We start from the raw sequence: 26,111 nt of genomic DNA on the forward strand, positions 1-26,111 counted from the left end.
AGCCATGAATCTCCGCAGCACAGGCCTGTCTGCATACGGCTGGGGGCATGCCTGTCTGTGTGGATGTATAGGATGCCTTTATGGGTATGTGTGTCTGTGCAAATAGTGTTTTGTGGCTGACGGTGATTGTGTGTTTGTGTACGTAAAAGAGTATGTGTGTATGTGTGCAAATCGTGACGTGTGTGTCTATGTTTCCTTCTAAATAAATCAGTGTGTTTGAGTGTATATGTATGTATGAGTGTGTTTGAGTGTATGTGTATGTATGAGTGTGTTTGAGTGTATGTGTATGTCTTCTGTGAGTGTTCCAGTGGTTTTACAACCTGTTTAATGCAAACAAGGAGACTGTGGGACCAGGGGGGTGTGGTTGAGAGGAGAGAGAAGGGCCACTTCAGAGACAGCTCTGGAAAGTGGTGGCTTTATGTTGGGTCAGAATATTTTGTTTTTGACAGCGTTCCTTTGTGTGATCCAAGAGGAGTGGGAGTGGAGGTCAGCACTCAGAGAGAGAGGAACTGGTCTCGTGCGGCTCCCACACCAGTGACCTCACACTGGGGTCTTTCCACTTACAGCTACTAAAAACTACAGCCATTAAAACGGCTAATCACGCTTAACAGCTGCATGCTTCACTATACAAATTCTTAACACCTCGCTCTCCCACCCACACACACGTATATATATATACACACACACACAAACACACAGAACACACCGAACACACAAGCACCCACATACTCCCACACTCCCCTTGCTAATGGAAAGCTGCAGCCCAGCGATGTTTAAAGTGAGGGGCTTAGAGTGTAGGCCTCTGATAAGCTGAGCTGAGCTGTGAAAACACAGATTACATTTTTGCGGCTTATTAAAGATGCCGCGCCTCTGCCTCTCGGCCACGCTGTAATTGCAGCCCAGAAACCGCAGCCTCCGCTTGACTGCGAGACACAGCTTGATGGGGCTCTTTCAGCCGCACTAATTCAGCAAAATCTCCTCCCTACACAGGAGGTTGGTGGCACCTTAATTGGGAGGACAGGCTCGTGGTAATGGCTGGAGTGGAATGGTATCAAATATGGAACCCATGTGTTTGATGCCATTCCATTAGCTCCTTTCCAGCTATTATTATGAGTCTCAGCAGCCTCCACTGCCTCCCTAATGTCTCAATGTGCTGCCTGCCCCTCTTGAGGTAAACTGCCTGGTGTTGTGTTGTTTCAAGTGTCTGTCTTTATAAATCGTGTTCAGTCCATGATATCAACTGGAACCTCCCACAGTCATCCTCTCTTTCTCACACTATATCCTCACATAATTCAGTCACAGCAGGGGAGAAGGGCAGGAGGCCAGCTACCACACCTGACCTGAGGGAGACATGAATACTATCACAGTTTATATGCCAGAGAGACTATGATCTCCATTTCAAGTTTTATTAGTCGTATGTACGGGATACGCATGGTATACATCGTCCAACAAAATGCTAACTTGCAGGTTCCTTCTCGACAATAAAACAACAATAAGAAATAGTAAAACATAAGAATACAAACATAAAGTAAATGGCAGTAGAATATAATTAACATTTTAGCATAAGTATAATACAGGAAGGCATGGGGGGATGGGGGGCAAGTGTATAAACTGAGCAGTATAATAAGAGTCTGGTAGCAGCAGCTGTGATGTGTGATAATGTGCGGAGGATCAGAGCAGGTGGTCAGTCCAGTTCAAGTGTTCAGCAGTCTGATGGCTTATAGATAGAAACTGTCTCTGAGCCTGTTGGTAACAGACCTCATGCTCCGATACTGTCTGCCCAATGGTAAGGGAGAGAACAGCTTGCGGCTGGGGTGTGTGGGGTCCTTGATGATGATGCTGACCTTCCTCAGGCACCGTTTTGAGTAGATGTCCAGGATGGGTTGCAGCACGGTACTGGGCCATCTTCACCACCCGCTGGATGGCCTTTTGGTCGTGGACGGAGCAATTCCCGTACCAGGCCGTGATGCAACCGGTCAGGACGCTCTCGATGGTGCAGCGGAAGTATTTGGAGAGGACCTGGGGCAGCATGCCAAATTTCTTCAGCCGCCATAGGAAGTAGAGACGATGTTGCGCCCTCTTGACAAGGGCGGTGGTGTTGTTGGTCCATGACAAGTCCTCGGTGATGTGGACGCCGAGGAACTTAAAACTTGTGACTCTCTCTACTACAGTCCCATTGATGTGGATCGGGTATGTTCCCTCCTCTGCTTCCTGAAGTCAACAATCAACTCCTTTGTTTGATACAGTACTTTGATACTGTAGACACTGTGATGTGTTTGACAACTAAATTCAATGTCATAATCTAGCCTGTATGGAATATATTTGATATTATGTTATAATAAAATTGCTATCTAAATGGGGTATAATTTTTATAGTGTTATTTGATGTACTGTAACTTGGGATATCCCCACTGAAAACAAGAGTGTTGTTGCTTGGAAGGGTGAAGCGATCCAGGCATACATTATATCCATGTTCTCTGGCAGCTTATGAAAGTGCCTCCATCTGCAAATACTTAGAGTTTTTTTCAAGCTCAATCAGAGATAAAGGCCATTGTGTTGCAGGTCCAGCAGTAAGACAATATCTCCCCAACCTCATAGAAAACAATTAGGATGAGGTAATTACACCACTGGTCTGGAATTTGAGCCAAGGCTTGAGATTTGGGTGGGGGCCTGAGAAACAGAGAAATATGAGGGGTGGCTGTCTTAATACAGTGTTATCTTACTCCACATTGACTCTCTCTGACTGAGTGTGTTTGTCTGTTATCAGCCTGTGTGTGATGTAATGTTTTGTTTTTGGAGCCCATGGGCTGGATGGGGTGGAGCCAACGGGCCACATATCCCACAGGATCCTCTGATTGGACAAGAGAGTCTCTCAGGTGCCAGAGTGACCTGAACCCATCCAATAGCATTCACTCACTCATCCTGGGTCTGTGCACTCTGCGCCCGGGTCATTGGGACTGGGGGAAACACATCAAGAGGTTCTAAACTAAAACAGAGACGTGTTATCTCTAGGTCAGACACACCAGACAGACTGGACCCTAGTCAGCCACTCTGACAACAGGCAGGGGACCAAACTCCAAAGCGCCTAACAGAGTTAGAGAGTACACACGTAAGGGAAAGAACTCAGCTAAGTGAGTGAAGGAACAAAAGTGAAAACAACCCTCAACAATCAACGCTACGAATACAGCGCCCTCACCGCTCTGGCTTTCCTGAGTGAGGACGATTGCCATCATTCAGTCTCACCTTAACTCTCACCCTCCCAGTGAGAGTCCCAGTCCTAGTCCCAGTCTGCAGCTGGCCTGTCTGTCTGTCTGCTGTGGTGACGGCTGCAGTAATGCAGACCAGCCCTGGGAGGGGGGTCAGTCAGGGTAGTGGTACAGTACAGAGGATGTAGGGGAGGTAAAGTAAAGTAAATCAGAGGATCATGCACATTTTCCACAGTCTGTGAGAGGCAGACAGCAGACAGGCAGCAGAGGGAGTGTGTAGATGGAGGGATGGAAGGAAGGGGGGAACACCTGAGACTACTCTTAACTGGAACTTTGAATGGGTCATAGATCAAGAGGACAGGACATCACATTAGTTCAACTTCAGACCAAAGATAGGTCCCATATGTCCACTTCAACGAATAACATACAGCTATGTTATGTGTCTAAAACACACAAATACATTCTCTAGGCCATGTATCCTCAAAGCCACAGCCACACAAGCACAACAACGTGACACACACATCTTATCTTTGACCTTGCACTCGAATGCTGCACTAACTGAGAATGCTGCACTAACTTCCCTTGGCAACGCTATGGCAACTTAGTGGTTAAGAGTGTTGTGCCAGTAACCGAAAGGTCGCTGGTTCTAATCCCCGAGCCGACTAGGTGAAAAATCTGTCGATGTGCCCTTGAGCAAGGCACTTAACCCTAATTGCTCCTGTAAGTCGCTCTGGATAAGAGCGTCTGCTAAATGACTAAAATGTAAATGTAAATGCAACGATTTGTGCATGTGCTGTCCCATCTCCAGTCATCCTGTGTCGCTGGTTTTTATTTCTCCTTAAGGTAGGGGATGAGGGGCTGAGAGGAGGGGTATCAGGCTGGGTGCTGACAGGGGCCTCTCCTACACAGTCCCGGCGGCGGCAGTCCTGGATGCTATCCACCGTGCTGCATAGCAGGGTTCTCTGAATAGCAGCTGTCACTTCCACTGAGCGCTGCCTGTGATCTGAGACACCCGGAACGGCGCTCTCATAAGTGCCTAATCTCAGCATCCCCCCACCCCCCAGACAACCCCCCCCCCCCCCAGACAAACCCCCATCACAGCCAAACCCCCACCACAGCCCTCCAGTACCACTTAATTGGATAATTCTAGGTATTTTAACAGTGTGTGTGTGTGTGTGTGTGTGTGTGTGTGTGTGTGTGTGTGTGTGTGTGTGTGTGTGTGTGTGTGTGTGTGTGTGTGTGTGTGTGTGCTTTCTGTGTGTGTGTATCTCGGTGGTCTGTCCATGCGTGTGTGGTAGTTTTTGAGTGTCTCAAACGCTGTATCAGAGTGCTTGTGACATGTGTACACCTCAGTGGCGGTCAGTGACGTTTAAGATGAGGGAGGATGATTTTTTGAGCATGGCCTTATTTCTATTACAGCATATTGGATGACTGTCATTCATATTCCATTCACCCAGTTCAATATAACAGCGAGAGGTTTAGGCTACTACATAATACAAAAAATGTCCTTATACCCATCATGAGGTTGCTATAACCTAGCCTATGAATGAAAGTTTACAAAGTAGGTGCACACAGGTAGAGAGAAACATTTGAGGTGAAAGACAGTGACACACGGACAGACAGTGACACATTAAATACCGCCTTGCACACTCTTGCCTGCATCTAGCTGATATAGGGTGTAATCATTAGTCCAAGAGTTGCAAACGAGAGATTCTATTGGACAAATTCAGGTATGTTTATCCCCGTTTTGTTCCGTTTGCAACTATATTTGACTTGGAATCCTTGGACAGACCCCATGAGTTCATCTTTGTCGATGAAGCAGGCTTCAATCTAACAAAGAGGAGAAGGAGAGGCCGAAACATGATTGGACAGCGGGCCAATGTTGAAGTCCCTGGTCAACGAGGTGGCAATGTCACAATCTGTGCTGCTATCAGCAACCATGGTGTTCTACATCACAATGTTACACTCGGGCCATATAACACCCATCACCTTCTAAGATTTATTGCCAATCTAAGATATATTTTATTTGAGCAGCAGGTTCAAGAGCAGCAGGATCAAGAGCTAAATGAGAATCCCATTCCCACCTATGTGATAGTGTGGGACAATGTCAGTTTCCACCGAGCTGCTCAGGTAAGGGAATGGTTTAACATCAATGGGCAGTTTATGAACTTGTACCTCCCTCCATACTCGCCTTTCCTGAATCCGATATAGGAGTTTTTCTCCTCTTGGAGATGGAAAGTGATTGATAGACAACCCTACACCAGAGTAAATCTGCTGCAAGCCATGGATTTAGCCTGTGGTGATATAGGTGAGGAATCAAGGTTTCAGAAATTGTGTTTTAGCAATTGAGAAAAACTGTAATAAGGTTTGTATCACAACTAAAGTGGCCAAATAATTTCTTAAAATCAAGCACATTAATCCGCTTTACAAGGGGTATAGAGCCTAACTGGCATACATAAGCAGCGTGTGAGTTTCAAGTTTGGGGAAGATAATTTTCACCATAAAAATGCACCTTTATAATAAAAGCATTACATGCTTAATTGCATTTGCGGTCACTTTTGATAATGGTGTTTTCCCGCTAATGGAACATTTGTGCTTATAGCCTACTGCCATGTGCGCATTGCTGCGCTTATAATGTGAAGAAATAACATTTTAAGCTAAACGTTCTGATCTGTTGCGTCAGCCACATTGTGTAAAAAAGGTTTTTTGATACTAGTGGTTGTATTAATTTGGGATCTTTCGCATCCCACAACTGTCCCAGACTATGTTTGGAATATTTATGTCTCACACAGAATAGGTCGACTTTTGTACTATGGGGGATAGTAGATTGACATAGGCTAGTGCTTTTGCTGTTCGTTAGGCCTCCTCATCTTGTTGGCTGACGAAAAGTAAATGTGGACAGTTCTTCCAATATCTTCAATATGCACCTCGCGTGCGTCCTTATCCAATTCCGAGGTGCATATTGAAGATATTGGAAGAGCTGTCCACATTTACTTTTCGTCAGCCAACAAGATGAGGAGGCTATATTACATGGATTTATTAGACTTTTTTAAATGTAGATGTTCCAAAGGTCTGCATTAGTGGCTTGTAGGCTATGTGTGGAAGCCAGGAGATGCTAAATGTGTTTATGTTAATTAACGGTCAATTACCGTGAGACCGACGGTTATTTGCTTGACAATCACCAGCTGACGAAATTTCGTGACCGCCACAGCCGTAGGCTGTGTAAAGGGTGTGCTGGTGGGAAAAGTGGAGTAATTTCTCCCAAATGAGGCCCTATTACAACACCCTCCAGCAGGTACTGGGCCCCTGTGAGGCCCCCAGAGAGACTGTTAGCTCACCTGGGAGGAGTGGGCTGGCTAGTGAGGGAAACAGCAGTCCCATGTCAACACCACTGAGTAGTCAACGTTTTATCACAGTAAAGGGTTATTGTAATCAGCCCTGGGTCCTGGGGCAAACAGTCACTCCACCCTCTACACCAGACAGGGTCCCAGCCAGCGCCAAGGGAAATCATTAGGCTCTGTTCTGTTCTGGGTGAGAGGTGTGAGGAGAAGTGTGTGTGGAGCGTAGGCAGGGGGAGCTACTGGAGTTGAAAGGATCAGAATAACAATAACAGAGTGTTAGCATAGCACTTTAAGGGGATGACACCATACTTGCAGATGGACTATAAAACTCAAAACCATATAAAATAATCGATTCAATAACTGTAAAGTTGGACACGTAAAAGATGAATAAACTGGAGGCTGTTGGCTCTGCCCTAAGATGCTGATGTGAGGTTTCTCTAGACCATTGGAGAGTGAGTGAGTTTGTTATGATGCAGGCCAACAGAGGGGGATCCTAGTGTTTATCCATGTTACTCATATATTCGTTTTGAGAAACTCCTAAGAGACTAACAGTGAGGAACTGGGAAAACTGGATAACATAGAGAAAGATAGAGATAGAGAGATATGCTGAAAGGGGGAATGGAACGAAGACAAAGATACATTATTGAACTTGAGATAAGTGAGAAAAGATAACTTACAGACAGGAAGAAAGGGATGAGATAAAAGAGAGAAATGAGAGGGATATCAAACCTGAGAGTGAGAGAAAGTGAACCAAACGAGAGAGAGAGTGAGAAGGGGAAGTGAGAGAAGGGAAAGAGGGAGGAAGTGGGGGAAAGCCAAGGCAGTCCTGGCAGCCGTCTGGTCTTCACGGTTTCTCCAATCACAACATGGCTGAGGGGCTGGCTCCCGCTCAGAGTTGCGTCAGAACCAGGCTCCAGGACTACATATCACATGCACAGGATTCACTACCTCAGCCCTTAATCACCCTCACCTCCTCGGGTCTCTCTCTCTCCTCTCACCAAAACCTCATGTTCTCATTGTTCTGCTCACATTCATGTGTTTTCAGTTGTGAGCACTGCCAGTCAATCAGAGGAGCAGAGAGAGAGAGAGAGAGAGAGAGAGAGAGAGAGAGAGAGAGAGAGAGAGAGGGAGAGAGAGAGAGAGAGAGAGAGAGAGATAGAGAGAGAGAGAGAGAGAGAGAGAGAGAGAGAGAGAGAAAGAAAGAGAGAAGAAGGGGGCAGGGACCAGAAACTAGAGAAGTACAGCGATGTACAGAAAAGTACAGAGATGTACAGAAAAGTACAGAGATGTACAGAGAAGTACAGAGATGTACAGAAAAGTACAGAGATGTGCTCAGCTGGAGAAGAACTGAGAAATCTGTAAGTGCATAAATCCCAGAAGATGTTGACCTCTGTTGCCCTCTTACCTTCTTCACAGGCCATGCCGCTGTAGCCTGGACAGCACTTCCACTCCAGAGAGTTGATGGTGCGGTACACCACCTTATAGGAGGGCCTGACCACTGTCCGGTAGCTGGGGAACACACACACAGGCCAATATCACAAACAGTGTAAGGATGAAACAGTTCCTCTGATCTTGTGGCTCATTCATCAAGGTGTAGATGTGGGGTGTGTTCTGTGAGGTTTTGACATGCTTTGTTATGGGTTAGACATCCCAGACTCACCTGCCCCCTGTGCATCCCTGTGGCCAGCGACATGTCTGGTAGACACGCTGCAGGGTTGTCCCATTCTGCACCTGGCAAGTCACCGTCTTAGTGACCGTATGGGGACACCAGTTCCTGAGAGAGAGGAGAGAGGAAGAGCGAGAGAAAGAGAGAGAGGGAGAGAGAGAGAGAGAAAGTGTGGGGAGGGGGGGGGGGGGGGAGGAGACACACACAGAGCAGGTTTAGCATGCACACTCAAATTCAACAAGACAAAAGGTAAGAGAAACGTACGCTTCAGTTCTCCTCCACACCTGTTCAGAATAAAATATACAAGCCACAGGTGGTCATATCATTATCTGATGAAAACACACACACCCACAATCTCACAAACACACACACACACACAAACACATGCGTACGCACACGCACATAAAGGGAAATGATCCGTGCCCTCGCACTTTCTTCTCATTCTCCCCCCTCTTTCTTTTCAAAGTCCTTCTGGTGTTTACATGAGTTCAATCGGCCGTGAGACTTGCGGGAGTTTATTGTAGGCTGTGTTTACATTTCGGTCTTTCCCCTATCAATACACATCCACTGGCTTTTTCCCCCCTGGGTCTCAGAAGAGGCAGAGTCACTGAGGGAGGAACAGAGGGGGGAGGGACTCACACAGAGATTAGAGTGAGTTTTCAAACATAGGCTAATAGTAGGTCATAGGCCCACTCCCTTTCCAAGATGACTCCTTTCGTAAGACGTTATCAGGACCTGCTTTGCACAGCTGGAGAGTCTGGGAGCGGGATGACCTGCCAGGAAATCAGCTTACCCAGAGGTCACAGGTCAACATCAGATACTGAAGCCCTCGTTAGTCTAAGTGTGTATTTTAAGAATAAGTTAGACACAAAGCTTTACATTTACCTCCATTTTTTATGTAGCCTCTATAAAGGCTTTGTATACTTACTCTCACTACTAATGAAGCTCTTGGTTTTGAGACCTCTTTTGAACCATATGCAGCCAAGGACAGAGAACAGGGAGTCAGTGCAGTAGTGTATCAGTTAGTCTGGACCAGGTCTTTTCCATGTTAGTCAACCAGGACCAGATCTGTTTCCCTGTGCTGTGCCATGTAGAGGAGATATCTGAGCCGGATTAGGAGAGGAGCTATGGGATGGTTTCAATCACTGCATTATTGGTCGGAAGAAAATACTGACAAGGGAAACAATGCTCTTAGAAATAAAGGGGAAAAAACCTCTCCGTGGTATTCATTAAACATGTCCTACAGTGCATTCGGAAAGTATTCAGACCCCTTCACTTTTTCCAGATTGTGTTACGTTACAGCCTTACTCTAAAATTGATTAAATCGTTTTTTCCCCTCATCTCCCATCCCTCAAGTCGACAACCATAAATCAAGGAAACATGAAGCAGCACTTCGAGAAATGTAATGTTTACGTACATACGGAGGCTATTAGAGCCAACATGTGTTAGCAGTCTTTTATTAACAAAGAAGTGCACAAATACCCTGATTACCCTCATATGGCTTGGGCTGAATAGAGAGGGTGGAACATGGAAAACAATTTGTTTAGCATATAGAACACCCAACAGCTGAGGATCCTCTGTGTGCTTCATAGCAATACTATGACTGTGATACAGGAACACTGGTGTCACAATGTTTCAACCAATGACTGTACTGAATGTGTGTGTGTACACTGCTGGACAATGCCAAGGGCCCTAAAGCAGCTCACAGTAACGATCCACACATGTTGTGGTGTCCGTACACAAGCCCCTACTAGGGCTGTATGATATAGGGAACCAGATTGAAATATTTGAGCAGTTTCCGAGGCGATAAAATCCTAAATGCAACTTCCTTATTGGCGTTAGAAGACAGAGGAGGGGAGGTGGGATGCAGCAGGACACTGTTGGCAGCTCCTAGGGGCCATGTGTGAACACAGGTCTTCCTTCCACCTACACACTTTATATGTGTAATTGTGCAAACACAATGATCTCTTTCATGGTGAATTAGCACTAGCAGAACAATGAAATCTTTCTTTACATGTTTTTCATCTAGCTAACATACTTCTGGATGCTAGTGCTAAACTCTTGTCTCTTATTCATCCACTCAGTGTTTTCCCTATATGCTTCTAGCAGCGTCAGCGGCGCACCATCTACTGTGTAGCTGTAGAGATGTATGCCCCAGGAAGACGCCCCCACCTGCCTACTCTGCCACCGCTGCTGAAAAAAATCTTAGGGGAAACATTGATCCACCTGACACAGACTAAGACAACAGCTACTGTCCCTTTCCCCATTTAACACTGTACGAGCCTCCACCTTCCCCAAGCCATTCAGTAGTACCATTCAGTCCTGATTTCTCAAGTAATTAATTTACTAGGACTGTCTGGGGGTGGTCTGAGTGGGGAGGGGAAAACTGAAAACGAGCTGTTATTGGGGGAACTGCATCACACATTGCGGCCAAATGGACTGCATGTGCAACTCGCTATTCAGGTTTGATGCAATTTTCAAACTTTTATTTATTTATTTCCATATTTATTATCATTTGTTTATCATTATTATTATTATTATTGTACAGTATATAATTATTATTATTGTAGGCCTACTTAAGAATCTAAACCATTCTTTATACACTGAACAAAAATATAAATGCAACATGCAACAATTTCAAAGATTTTACTGAGTTACAGAAAACACTGCTACTCCTACTGCTCTTTCCTCGTCTGACCATGTGTTCTCGCATACCCCGAGAGCATCTGGTCAGCGCGGCGGTGGCACAGGAATCCTCATCTCTCCCAAGTGGACAGTCTCTCTTTTTCTCCTGACCCATCTGTCTATCTCCTCATTTGAATTCCATGCTGTCACAGTCACTAGCCCATTCAAGCTTAACATCCTTGTCATTTATCGCCCTCCAGGTTCCCTTGGAGAGTTCATCAATGAGCTTGACGCCTTGATAAGTTCCTTTCCTGAGGATGGCTCACCCCTCACAGTTCTGGGTGACTTTAACCTCCCTACATCTGCCTTTGACTCATCTCTCTCTGCCTCCTTCTTTCCACTCCTTTCCTCTTTTGACCTCACCCTCTCACCGTCCCCCCCTACTAACAAGGCAGGCAATACGCTTGACCTCATCTTTACTAGATGCTGTTCTTCTACTAATCTCACTGCAACTCCCCTCCAAGTCTCCGACCACTACTTTGTATCCTTTTCTCTCTCGCTCTCCTCCAACACTACTCACTCTGCCCCTACTCAGATGGTAATGTGCCGTCGCAACCTTCGATCTCTCTCTCCCGCTACTCTCTCCTCTTCCATCCTATCATCTCTTCCCTCTGCTAAATCCTTCTCCCTCCGATCTCCTGATTCTGCCTCCTCAACCCTCCTCCCTTTCTGCATCTTTTTACTCTCTATGTCCCCTATCGTCCCAGCTGGCTCTGTCCTCCCCTCCTGCTCCGTGGCTTGACGACTCATTGCGAGCTCACAGAAGAGGGCTCCGGGCAGCCGAGAGGAAATGGAGGAAAACTAGACTCCCTGCGGACCTGTCATCTTTTCACTCCCTCCTCTCTACATTCTCTTCCTCTGTTTCCGCTGCTAAAGCCACTTTCTACCACTCTAAATTTCAAGCCTCTGCCTCTAACCCTAGGAAGCTCTTTGCCACCTTCTCCTCCCTGCTGAATCCTCCGCCTCCTCCCCCTCCCTCCTCCCTCTCTGTGGATGACTTCGTCAACCATTTTGAAAAGAAGGTTGACGACATCTGATCCTAATTTATTAAGTCAAATGACACCGCTGGTCCTGCTCACACCTCCCTACCCTATGCTTTGACTTCTTTCTCCCCTCTCTCTCCAGATGAAATCTTGCGACTTGTGACGGCCGGCCGCCCAACAACCTGCCCGCTTGACCCTATCCCCTCCTCTCTTCTCCAGACCATTTCCGGAGACCTTCTCCCTTACCTCACCTCGCTCATCAACTCATCCTTGACCACTGGCCATGTCCCTTCCTTCTTCAAGAGAGCGAGAGTTGCACCCCTCCTCAAAAAACCTACAATCGATCCCTCCGATGTCAACAACTACAGACCAGTATCCCTTCTTTCTTTTTTCTCCAAAACTCTTGAGCGTGCCGTCTTTAGCCAACTCTCCTGCTATCTCTCTCAGAATGACCTTCTTGATCCAAACCAGTCAGGTTTCAAGACTGGTCATTCAACTGAGACTGCTCTTCTCTGTGTCACGGAGGCTCTCGGCACTGCTAAAGCTAACTCTCTCTCCTCTGCTCTTATCCTTCTAGACCTATCCGTTGCCTTTGATACTGTGAACCATCAGATCCTCCTCTCCACCCTCTCCGAGTTGGGCATCTCCGGCGCTGCTCACTCTTGGATTGCGTCCTACCTGACAGGTCGCTCCTACCAGGTGGCGTGGCGAGAATCTGTCTCCGCAACACGTGCTCTCACCACTGGTGTCCCCCAGGGCTCAGTTCTAGGCCTTCTCCTATTCTCTCTAAACACCAAGTCACTTGGCTCTTTCATATCCTCACATGGTCTCTCCTATCATTGATACACAGATGACACACAATTAATTTTCTCCTTTCCCCCTTCTGATAACCAGGTGGCGAATCGCATCTCTGCATGTCTGGCAGACATATCAGTGTGGATGTCGGATCACCACCTCAAGCTGAACCTCGGCAAGACTGAGCTGCTCTTCCTCCCGGGGAAAGACTGCCCGCTCCATGATCTCGCCATCATGGTTGACAACTCCATTGTGTCCTCCTCCCAGAGTGCAAAGAACCTTGGCGTGACCCTGGACAACACCCTGTCGTTCTTCGCTAACATCAAAGCGGTGAACCGATCCTGCAGGTTCATGCTCTACAACATTCGCAGAGTACGACCCTACCTTACACAGAAAGCGGCACAGGTTCTTATCCAGGCACTTGTCATCTCCCGTCTGGATTACTGCAACTCGCTGTTGGCTGGGCTCCCTGCCTGTGCCATAAAACCCCTACAACTTATCCAGAACGCTGAAGCCCGTCTGGTGTTCAACCTTCCCAAGTTCTCTCATGTCACCCCGCTCCTCCGCACACTCCACTGGCTTCCAGTTGAGGCTTGCATCTACTACAAGACCATGGTGCTTGCCTACAGAGCTGTGAGGGGAACGGCACCTCCTTACCTTCAGGCTCTGATCAGACCCTACACCCAAACGAGTGCACTACGTTCATCCACCTCTGGCCTGCTGGCTCCCCTACCTCTACGGAAGCACAGTTCCCGCTCAGCCCAGTCAAAGCTATTCGCTGCTCTGGCACCCCAATGGTGGAACAAGCTCCCCCACGACGCCAGGACAGCGGAGTCACTGACCACCTTCCGGAGACACTTGAAACCCTACCTCTTTAAGGAATACCTGGAATAGTATAAAGTAATCCTTCCCCCAACCCCCATAAAAAAATTAATTAAAAAAAGTGGTTGTCCCACTGGCTATCATAAGTTGAATGCACCAATTTGTAAGTCGCTCTGGATAAGAGCGTCTGCTAAAGGATGTAAATGTAAATATAAGGAAATCAGTCAATTGAAATTAATTCATGAGGCCCTAATCTATGGATTCCATATGAATAAAGATATGCATCTGTTGGACACAGATACACTACAAAAGTATGTGGACACCCCTTAAAATGTGTGGATTTGGCTATTTCAGCCACACCCGTTGCTGACAGGTGTATAAAATCGAGCACACTGCCATGCAATTTTCCATCGACAAACATTGGCAGTAGAATGGCCCGTACTGAAGAGCTCAGTGACATTCAACATGGCACCGTCATAGGATGCCACCTTTCCAACAAGTCAGTTTGTCAAAGTTCTGCCCCAGTCAACTGTAAGTGCTGTTATTGTGAAGTGGAAACGTCTAGGAGCAACAACGGCTCAGCCGCAAAGAGGTAGGCCACACAAGCTAACAGAACGGGACCGCCGAGTGCTGAAGCGCGTAGCCCATAAAAATCCTCTGTCCTCGGTTGCAACACTCAATGTACCTTTAGAAAAGATAGGGGCGTGGATCAGAAAACCAGTCAGCATCTGGTGTGACCATCATTTGCCTCAACACATCTCTTTCGCATAGAGTTGATCAGGCTGTTGATTGTGGCCTGTGGAATGTTGTTCCACTCCTCTTCAATGGCTGTGTGAAGTTGCTGGATATTATCGGGAACTGGTACAAGCTGTCGTACATGTCAATCCATAGCATCCCAAACATGTTCAATGGGTGACATGTCTGGTGAGTATGCAGGCCATGGAAGAAATGGGACATTTTCAGCTTCCAGGAATCGTGTATAGATCCTTGCGACATCGGGCCATGCATTATAATGTTGAAACATGAGGTAATGGCGGCGGATTAATGGCATGACAATGGGCCTCAGGATCTCATCACGGTATCTCTCTGCATTCAAATTGCCTTTGATAAAATGCAATTGTGTTCGTTGTCTGTAACTTATGCCTGCTCATACCATAACCCCACCGCCACCATGGGGCACTCTGTTCACAACGTTGACATCAGCAAACCGCTCGCCCACACGATGCCATACTGCCAGGTACAGTATGGCATCTGCCAGGTACATTTGAAACCGGGATTCATCCATGAAAAGCACACTTTTCCAGCGTGCCAGTGGCCACCGAAGGTGAGCATTTGCCCACTGAAGTTGGTAACGACGCCAAAATGCTGTCAGGTCAAGACCCTGGTGAGGACGACGAGCACGCAGATGAGCTTCCCTGAGACGGTTTCTGACAGTTTGTGCAGAAATTCTTCAGATGTGCAAACCCACAGTTTCATCAGCTGTCTGGGTGGCTGGTCTCAGATGATCCCACAGGTGAAGAAGCCGGATGTGGAGGTCCTGGGCTGGTGTGATTACAAATGGTCTGCGGTTGTGAGGCTGGTTGGACATACTGCCAAATTCTCTAAAACGGCCTCCCAAGTGGCGCAGCGGTCTGAGGCACTACATTGTAGTGCTGAAGCACCACTACAGCCTCGGGTTCGATCCCAGGCTGTGTCACTGCCGGCCATGACCGGGAGCCCCATGGGACGGCGCACAATTGCCCCAGCGTCATCCGGGTTAGGGGAGGGTTTGGCCGGAGGGATTTCCTTGGCTCATCGTTCTCTAGCGACTCCTTGTGGTGGGCCCGGCGCCTGCAAGCTGACTTCAGTTGTCAGTTGGACGGTGTTTCCTCCGAACACATTGGTGCGGCTAGCTTTCGGGTTAAGCAAGCAGTATGTTAAGAAGCAGCGCGGCTTGGCAGGTCATGTTTCGGAGGATGCATGACTCTCGACCTTCGCCTCTCCCGAGTCCTTTGGGGAGTTGCAGCGATGAGACAAGATCGTAACTTCCAATTGAATATCACACGCAATTATCTTTTAAATCTAAAACGATGTTGGAGGCGGCTTATGGTAGAGAAATTAACATACAATTATCTGGAAACAGCTCTGGTGGACATTCCTGCAGTCAGGATGCCAATTGCGCACTCCCTCAAAACTTGAGACATCTGTGGCATTGTGTTGTGTGACAAAACTGCACATTATAGTGGCCTTTTATTGTCCCCAGCACAAGGTGCACCTGTCTAATGATCATCCTGTTTAATCAGCTTCTTGATATGCCACACCTGTCAGGTGGATGGATTATCTTGGCAAAGGAGAAATGCTCACTAACAGGGATGTAAACAAATTTGTGCCCAACATTTGTGAAAAATAAGGTTTTTGTGAGTATCGAACATTTCTGGGATGTTTTATTTCAGCTCAAACATGGGACCAACACTTTACATGTTGCATTTATATTTTTGGTCAGTATATATGCAAAAAGTGTTTTGTTTCATTTTGCTGATACATTTTCATTAGCTAAATTAAGTTCTAACTGTCTTTATTTTGTGCTATATTTAGTTGAAGATTAAAAATATGTTAAAAATAGGCCTGTTGTAAAATAAATAGCATTAGGCTATTGCTGTCATTTGTTGGGTAGGCCTACGGTAGGCACTAGCCTTTGTTGGTATTTTTGAACGTTTAAACCAGTTCTTTAAATAGCTTATGCAACAAGTGTTTTGTTTCATTTTCTTTTGCCATTTTCTTTGGCCAAATTAAGTTCATGTTATGTTTGCCGCAATATAACATAATTACCGGTAGGCCTATCTAGGGCTACTCGCACTCAAACCATAAAAAGGAAAAACCAAAGAGGGCGAGATGCAAAACTTAATTTAATGCCGCAATATAATAACCTGTTTGTATGACTTGACTTAGGTCACCAGCGTTCCAACTCTCTCTGACAACTGAACTTGAGGTCAGGAAGAAATTTTAGGCCTACCAGTTTCATCTAACAATATAATGCTTATCCTTCTGTACGCCTATATCTGTATAGCAGTAGTAGCCTATCTGATAAGTATAAATGCATGTCAGTGTCAGGAACATGGCGCCAGCATATCTCTATCTTTCTCTCGGTCGCTCTAGGGCTAGGCCTAAACTTCTCTTCCTTTATATTTTAAATATTAATATCATACAGTGGGGATGTCTAGGCCTATAGGCCTATATGCATACAATGCCCTGATGCATTTAGCGTTCAAATCTCTGACAGCTGAACCATGAGGTGGACAATTATTGTTTAGGAAAGTAAACACAAATAAAACAATAGTCTATAAAGTTTTGAATATGCTACACATCGAAACACAACAAATACTTTTATTTTTTATTTTTATGTATAGTCCGTTTTTAAAGACAAGTAACTAGGGATAATTTGGCCAATATCACTTGTTTATTGATGGAGCTGGCAGTGCCCGGTCTGAGGTTTCTTTCTCTCTCTCTTTCTACTCTCCGATATGAATGGGTATTTGGTATTTGGTATTTATAAGGATCCCCATTAACTGCTGCAAAAGCATCAGCTACTCTTCCTGGGGTCCACATGAAACATTACATAATACATTACTACCAGTGAAAAGTTTGGACACACCTACTCATTCAAGGGTTTTTCTTTATTTTTTACTATTTTTTACATTGTAGAATAATAGTGAAGACATCAAAACTATGAAATAACACATATGGAATCATGTAGTAACCAAAAACGTAAAATAAATGTTATTCAAATAGCCACCCTTTGCCTTGATGCTTTGCACACTCTTGGCATTCTTTCAACCAGCTTCATGAGGTAGTCACCTGGAATGCATTTCAATTAACAGATGTGCCTTGTTAAAAATTAATTTGTGCAATTTCTTTCCTTCTTAATACGTTTGAGCCAATCAGTTGTGTTGTGACAGACGATAACCCTATTTGGTATAAGACCAAGTCCATATTATGGCAAGAACAGCTCAAATAAGCAAAGAGAAACGACAGTCCATCATTACTTTAAGACATGAAGGTCAGTCAATACGGAAAATTTCAAGAACTTTGAAAGTTTCTTAGAGTGCAGTCGCAAAAACCATCAAGCGCTATGATGAAACTGGCTCTCATGAGGTATGTTCATTAGAGTTACCAGCCTCAGAAATTGCATCCCAAATAAATGCTTCACAGTTCAAGTCACAGACACATCTCAACATCAACTGTTCAGAGGGGACTGCGTGAATCAGGCCTTCATGGTCGAATTGCTGCAAGGAAACCACTACTAAAGGACACCAATAAGAACAAGAGACCTGCTTGGGCCAAGAAACACGAGCAATGGACATTAGACTGGTGGAAATGTGTCCTTTGGTCTGGAGTCCAAATTGGAGATTTTTGGTTCCAACCGCCGTGTCTTTGTGAGATGCGATGTGGGTGAACAGATGATCTCCGCATGTGTAATTCCCACCGTAAAGCATGGAGGAGGAGGTGTTATGGTGTGGGGGTGCTTTGCTGGTGACACTGTCTGTGATTTATTTAGAATTCAAGGCACACTTAACCCGCATGGCTACCACAGCATTCTGTAGCGATACACCATCCCATCTGGTTTGGGCTTAGTGGGACTATTATTTGTTTTTCAACAGGACAATGACCCAACACACCTCCAGGCTGCGTAAGGGCTATTTGACCAAGAAGGAGAGCGATGGCGTGCTGCATTAGATGACCTGGCCTCCACAATCCCCCGACCTCAACCTAATTGGGATTGTTTGGGAAGAGTCGGACCGCAGAGTGAAGGAAAAGCAGCCAACAAGTGCTCAGCATATGTGGGAACTCCTTCAAGACTGTTGGAAAAGCATTCCAGGTGAAGCTGGTTGAGAGAATGCCAAGAGTGTGCAAAGCTGTCATCAAGGCAAAGGGTGGCTATTTGAAGAATCTCAAATATAACATATATTTGAATAACATTTATTTTACGTTTTTGGTTACTACATGATTCCATATGTGTTATTTCATAGTTTTGATGTCTTCACTATTATTCTACAATGTAAAGAATAGTAAAAATAAAGAGCAACCCTTGAATGAGTAGGTGTGTCCAAACTTTTGACTGGTACTGTTGTACAGAACATTATTAGTCAAGGACTGAAATACATTCATTTAAAAGGTCACACATAGCCTACATATCAGTACATATACACACAATTGCTGCTACCAACCTCAGCAATTTACCATCCAGGTTGTCGGTACCAGGTGGTTTGTCCTTATTTATAGATAGCAGAAATGTTTTCACCTCTTCCACACCCACTTTGTGGAACTTAAAACTACAGCGCTTGTCTTTCATTATTTGGTCCATTATGCATGAATATGAACGCTCAGCATTTGTTGTTTGCATGTCATACCTACATTTGCTAATCTTGTCAACTAAAAAGCTATTAAAGTGGTTGGCAATATCAAATAATGTTGTTATGAACAAGCCATCTGCCTCAATGAAGGATGGAGCCAAGCTTGCTTTTTTGCCTAGAAATTCATTTAAAGTACTCAAGAGATTTTTACTATAATTCTTTATATCATTTATCTTTGTTCCATAGTATAGTTTCTTTTTCTTTTTGTTTAGTTTAGTTACGTGATTTCTCAATTTACTGTATGTTTGCCAGTCTGATGTGTTGTCAGACGTATTTGCTATTCCCTTTGCCTCATCCCTCTCAGCCATACAGTTTTTCAATTCATCATCTATCCATGGGGATTTGGCAGTTCTAACAGTACATTTCTTGATGGGTGCATGCCTATCAGTAACCGGAAGAAGCAGTTTCATAAATGCTTCAAGTGCAGCATCCGGATGTTCCTTATTACACACACCAGAGCAACAAATATTTCATATCTTCGACATAGGAATCATTGCAAAACCTCTTGTATGATTGTTTATACACAATTTTAGGTCCAGTCTTTGGAACTTTGGTTTTTCTAGATTTGGCTATTATATTATGATCACTACATCCGATGGGTGTGGATACTGCTCTCTTGGATCTGAACCGGCATGTGTCTGTTTGGGTCTGTTTTTCCACGGGCCTTTTCGGAACGTGGCTGACTATCCTTGGGTCCATTCGGAACGGGTCTATGTTTAAAAATATATTTATGCACATCGGGTCGGATGGGATCAATACAGATCTATTTCGGAACAGGTCCACATTTTTTTACCCTTGAAGACCTCTAGTGCAAACCTTCCACAGGGTTGAGCTGTTCCCTGAGGTACAAGGTGTGAAACCGAACAGCACGGCTGTGTTTAACTGGCACTGGCACCAGGCAGGCAGGCAGGTCCACAGTGGGTATCAGGTCTCTCTGCAAACACCCCACACTCCCTCCTTTCCTGCCTCCCTCCCTGCCTCCCTCCTTCACTCCTGATGCTGGGCCAAAACCAAGTAAATCACAAAGCACCATGAGCACTCAAACAGATCACAGCCAATGGGGAAAGAAAATCGAAATCCATAAGGGAGAGAAAGATCTCGCCAAGACAGTAAAATAGAGGGGGAAACAAAAGCACGCTGCTGCACCCCAAATGAATAATACTGATAGAGAGAGAGCTCAGGAAATTGTCATGATGACAAGATTCTACTCTTCAAAAAGAGCAGTGCTGCTGTTGTCCCCTCACTGCAGTGTGGCTGGGGACTGTTAACACAGGGAGGCTCCTCCAAGACCATGCATGCAGATCCATATACAGTTAGGTAATAGCACTTTATGCTTTAAGAGAGACATTGGAAAGAGACGAACAACAGAGAGAGCGAGAGAGATAGAGAGAGAGGAACAACCCCAGAGCCAGGGCCTCAGACGCAGAGAGAAAGAGAGAGAAGTGGAGGGCAGGCAGGCAGGCTCACAGAGTACAGAAGAAGGCCAGGTTAGGGTGAATAACGTCCAGGTGTGCTCCCCACTGAGCTTCCTGTTTCAGTCCCCCTCCCTCTCAATAACTCTCTGCCTTTGGGACAAAGTTGAAGAATCCCAGCCCCCGTTCTCCCCCTCTTTCTCCACCCCTATGCTGTGGGAGGAGGGTAGAACGCTAAAAAAATGACATTTAGTATGATAAAAATCTCATAGAATTTCTCTAGATTTCTGGCTGTGGGAAAAGCCTTTGTGGAGAACAAACGACAATAGACAGATGTGGCAGACAGCCAGACGAGAGGAGAGGAGGAGGAGAAGTGGAGAGGAGGAGGTGGAGGTCATTTTACCATAGGGGTCAAAAAGGAAGCCCCCAGTGGGACAGACAAGGGGTTAGAGGATAGACCAATGAGGATAGGATGCACTGTGGGTCCAAAGGCACAGGTAAGAGGCCAGAGATAAATGTGGTGCAACAAAGGAGAGAGACATTCAGTGACATTAACAGTGGTGGGAAGTACTTAAGTAAAACTACTTGAAAGTACTACTTAAGTAGTTGTTTGGGGTATCTATACTTTACTATTTATATTTCTGACAAATTGTACTTTTACTTCACTACATTCCTAAAGAAATGAATGTACTTTTTATGCCATACATTTTCCCTGACACCCAAAAGTACTCATACATTTGAATGCTTAGCAGGACAGGAAAATGGTCTAATTCACACACTTATCAAAAGAACATAGCTGGTCATCCCTACAGCCTCTGATCTGGTGGACTCACTAAACACATGCTTCGTTTGTAAACGATGTCTGAGTGTTGGAGTGTGCACCTGGCTATCCGTAAATAAATTTTAAAAAATAAGAAAATGATGCCGTCTGGTTTGCTTAATGTAAGGAATTTGAAATTATTTTCACTTTTACTTTTGATACTTAAGTATATTTTAGCAATTACATTTACTAAACCAAATACTTTTAGACTTTTACTCAAGTAGTATTTTACTGGGTGACTCACTTTTACTTGAGTCATTTTCTATTAAGGTATCTTTACTTTTACTCAAGTATGACAATTGGGTACTTTTTCCACCACTGGACATTAATGAAGAGAGATGGATCACACATTCCTGGAGTTAAAACCTGGAGCTGGAGAGAATGAGCGCGAGCTTCTAACTGGGATAGACTATCTAGTCGACAAATGAAAGACATTATTCTGCACAAAGATAGAGGGAAAGTTAGAAGGACTGATTTTTATCAAGGATATGAACAAATACAACACACACAGAGTTAGATACGGAGGGTATTTTGTTTTAGAAAACTACAGCAATAGAGAGAGAGAAATGCAAAAGAGATCAATAGAAAAAGCGCCAAAAAAGAAAAGTAAAGTTGAGATAAGTAATAGTAGCATACTGAGTTTCATGGTCTTCACGGCACTGCTCTGTGGGGTGAAATACTGCAGTGGTGTAGAGGAGGTGTTGAATGAAAGAGGTTAATGGGGGACATTAGGGTTGTGCTGCATTGTGCTGCAGGTTCAGTCAGGTTCAAAGGACATATCAGGGGCCAATCAGGCCAAGGTGAATGAGAGGAGGGGGCTCTCTAAGGGCTCTCCATACTGGTCCCCGCTCTGTATCAGTGAACTCCCAATGAAAATACCTAAACACCATCAAAGTACCAGAGCGAGGCCTTGAAGGGGTTGTGGAAGACAAGTGGATTTCACAAAGCAGTCTGACACAGTGAGCCTGAATGGACTCACCCACATCCAGCCCAGCTGTGGCCAAGACAACAGGTTGGAGTTCACCTGTGATGTGTGTGTGTGTGACTGTAACTGTCAGCTCCTCTGTTGGGGGTAGTTGGGGGTAGTTCAGGAGAATGCGTGGTGAGGCTGAGGGGAGGTGGTGATGGGTCAGACTCTAGAGGTCCCACAGGGAGTAGCCTGTCTGGCAGTCAGACCATGACTTCCCCTCCTCAGGCAGGCAGCTCAGGAAATAGCTGCTTTCTTAACCCTTCCCTCTGCTTGGCTCCAATAGTCATCATTAAGGCCAAGGGTGAACAGACTGCTGCACTGGGCTGGCTACTCTACAGAGGGACGGTACAAGTCAAGAGCTCACTCAAGTACTGTTAATCCCTTCCATTTGCGTAGGTGGTACTATTTATATTGAACAGGTTGTTGAGGCATGCAGTTGTTTCTAGTTGTTACCCAATGTCACTAGTCGCATTGCCTTATTGTAAGAAAGCATAGTTGTTTACTACGATTATTTTTGATACTGTAATGGCTTTGATACTGTAGTGTTTCTACTTGCCACCTGCTGTCACTAGTCAGCATTGCCTCAATTGTAAGAATGCATAGTGGTTTACTTAAAATTATTTTTTATACTGTAATGGCCATGTGATTTTTTGCAAGCTCTGATGCTTGACGTATTGCACTCTGATGTTTTTCTGGCTTGTGTCGTGTACATGTTCGTTACTGACGTGCTGCTTATTGTATTGATGTAATTTTTTGCCTGATTGTATGTCATGTGCCTGTTTGTGTGGTACTGACGTGTTGATGCTGCGGTCTTGGTCCAAGTCTCTCTTGAATTAAAAATAATAATAATATGTTGTTCTGGTTGCTGGTCTGAATCTAGCACTAGGTAGGTAGGACTGGAGACTTCTTTCAGTCATTGTTATCTCTTGACCAATACTCATTATCTCTTGAACACCCTTCCCTTGTTAAAATCAACTTTCATCTCTCTCAGTACCTCTGTTGTCAAGAAATTGTTCAATGCTTTGTATGTGGACAAAGGACCTGGGACTTTAAGAATGTTACAGTGCTCCTACTATGGCCTTGTGAGCGGAGAGGACAGCCCTCTGTCCTACACAGAGCTAATGGTAATGCCCCAGACTGGTCTTGCTGACACACACCATAGACATGCCTGTCTACATGAAGCAGCCTAGACAGACAGCAGGTGGAGGGAGATTAGCTATGCAGCTCCTCTAATGTCATGTCAAACCCACTGACCCCATCCTCAGACCAGGGCTGACTCACTAGAACACCCCCCACTCCACCACTCCATACTCACTTCCCTTCCTCCCCAGCCTAGCTAAACATCAAACAGCATCCATGTAAACTGTAAACTTCACCTCTTCCAAGCCCAAATGCATTAGAGCTGCAGCTGCATGTGTTTAGTAAACATGTCCACCAACCACGGCACATGAGTGACAGAGAGAGGCTCAGGGTGTGGGAGTGAACCCAGCACCAGCGGACCAAGGCCAGGATCTCTCTGCACCATCTGGACACTTCCAGGGACACCTCACCCATCAGGATGATCCTCCACCCACTGCCCCCCACCACTCAGAACCTGAGAGCATAAATATTAGTGTGATGGGGGATTTAATCACATCCACATTGGCTGGCTGGCCTCTGTGAAAAACGTGTTCAGAAGGGAAGCTGGTGTTTTCCCCCCTCTGTGTTTAGTCTGAGGGCTTTGCTCACAGAACCACCCTCATCAACAATCCTGCTGTCATATGGAACACTCACCTCTGAGGATCACAGGAGAGGAACACACAGAGAGAGTACTAAACAGAGATCTGATCATCTCACACAAATTATTTGTATATTTGTGCAAAGAACGATAAATACTACCTTTATTCAGCAGATCCACTTTATTACAACATAAAACAGACCAGTGTTGTCCATTCACTACCCATTCCCATTGTAGAGCTCCCAAGATGAGAGGGCTGAGTTGGTGGTTTTTAACCGTCTTTAAGGATGTGTATGGGGCTTAGTGGAAGAGGACTGAGCCTGGTCAGATGTGAGGAGGTCCCTGACAGCTGAGCGGCAGCAGATGTTGGAGAGAAGAGAGAGGTGCAGAGAAGAGAGAGGTGCTGCTGGACAGACTAGAGCACAGTTTAGAGACAGCACTTCTCTCACAGGACAGGAGCCAACAGGCCACCCAGAGCGATAGTGGGCAGGCCAGGCAGGCAAGCAGAGACAATGAGGATGGGACAGTGTGCTGCTTGGACAGGAAAAAGGAAAACCCAGTGTGAAGAAGACAATGAGACCTGCTAGATGGATAGGAGACGGATGGAATGGGAAAAGCTCTGTCATTGCTGGTTGTATAAACAAGCAGAAAAAAGGGGACCTTGAGGAGATGGATGGAATTGATAACAATAGGAGGTTAGTTATAATTATATCTGAAAATAAATAATTGTATTTTAGTCAACTAAAATGAATTGTGGATAGAGTATTTATTTAGGAACATTAAATGTAGCCTAGTCTATGAAGGTGTCACACTGTGAATATGTATTATGAATGGTATGCACACTAAAGCAGGTAGTTTTGTCTGAAAGGATGCTTCAAGGACACAGCACCTTTGAGTGAGACTTTGACAGTTTTGTTTTATTATGCCTTATGAAGATCTAGCCTACTGTAGCCTACTTACAGTCTCATCAACATTTCCATGAAAGGTTATAACTAGGCTCTAATACACGAAATTAGAAGATGCACAACAATAAATGATCATGCATTTATCCATACCTTTTTTGATAAATAGAGGTTTGAGACGCTGCGGACGACTCTCTGTTTAGTTGGGTCCCAGATGAATATTTGTAAAGCCCCGTCCTCCAGGTCGCATGAGCGGCAGAGGTCAGCCACAGCAGCAGCACAATCCAACGGAAACTTTTTCGGCAAAGCGCTGACACACCGTCCGGTTGACACGCTCCCATTTCCGCGGCCTCAAAAAAGCACAGGCTGAAAAGTTCCTAAAAAGCTCAGCCTGACCGGAAAGCAGAGCTCGTGAGTGATTTTTTAAATTATATATATGCCTCAAAGTCCAGGTTTTTGCATCACCGAGAGAGAGCGCTTTCCATCATCTACCAAATACATACAATTAAAATATATAAATTAAACGTACCGTTATAATAGCATAAAATAAAGTGGATGCCTTTTAAATGTCACGAAAATAAAGGTAAAAATGACACCCCGTGATGTCGCACAAAAACAAAAGTCACGGACTTTGCCGAAAGTTCCCCGCATGCCCAAATCTATCAGCAGTGTTCCGAAGCAACCAGACGAAGTAGCCTTGGTATTGTGACTGGCCAGTCTCTTTTCTTTTCAGTATCAACTCTCCCTCCCCCAGTCTGTGCGTAATGTAGCCTGTCTCATGTCGAGCGTCTCACAATGGGCAAGAAACTATAGTTTTATAGTCTCTGCAGAGCTTGCAGTTTTTTACCCTGCCCATTCCCCGTTTCAACCTTTCACCACGGACAAGGCATGCCTACAATACAGATTCCCTTTATGCATCTGTCATCACGTCATTTCACTGAACACAACACTGAACTACCCCAGAGTGACTGATATTCCTCAGTAATCATTTAGTTTAGAAATTCTACTATGGTACACGTGGGATTCATGTGCACATGATTGTGAAATAAAGAAGTGAGTGGGATCATGCATTCTGATGATAATAAACATGGATACATACACATACTGTAGTTTAATATTATGGTGGTGTTGATGATGTTGAATGAAAGTCTGTGTTATTGATTGTTATTGAGTGTCATAAAAATTCCCATCCTTTACTGTAGGACAAAACACCCAGATGCCAGACACACTTTTGCATTGTGTCATCTGGTTTATATTATCATACAGTAGGGTTGGGGTCAATTCCATTTAAATTCCAGCCAATTCAGAAAGTAAACCAAATTCCAATTCCACATTTTCCTAATTGAAAAGCGTTGACGATAATTGGAATTGGAATTTCAGCGTACTTCCTGAATTGACCCCAA

General features: G+C 45.1%; 1 protein-coding gene across 2 annotated transcripts in view; it reads right to left on the reverse strand.

Moving 5' to 3' along the window:
- The window catches only part of emid1 (EMI domain containing 1), a 93,316-nt gene extending 67,737 nt beyond the window's left edge, over window positions 1-25,579 (reverse strand). Inside the window, exons 1-4 of one of the 2 annotated variants that reach the window (XM_084181415.1) lie at window positions 25,238-25,579; window positions 24,862-25,099; window positions 8,207-8,320; window positions 7,952-8,055 (exon numbers count right to left, since the gene is read on the reverse strand). In XM_084181415.1, the coding sequence (XP_084037541.1) occupies window positions 7,952-8,055; window positions 8,207-8,320; window positions 24,862-25,049 (406 nt within the window). In that variant the 5' untranslated portion in view covers window positions 25,050-25,099; window positions 25,238-25,579. Of the gene's footprint in view, window positions 1-7,951; window positions 8,056-8,206; window positions 8,321-24,861 lie in introns of both variants that reach the window. The other variant, XM_084181414.1, reaches the window with a different exon arrangement.
- Between the last annotated feature and the right edge of the window lie 532 nt (window positions 25,580-26,111).

This window comes from Coregonus lavaretus (assembly GCF_964263955.1).
Source record: "Coregonus lavaretus genome assembly, chromosome: 17".
Classification (NCBI taxonomy): Eukaryota; Metazoa; Chordata; class Actinopteri; order Salmoniformes; family Salmonidae; genus Coregonus; species Coregonus lavaretus.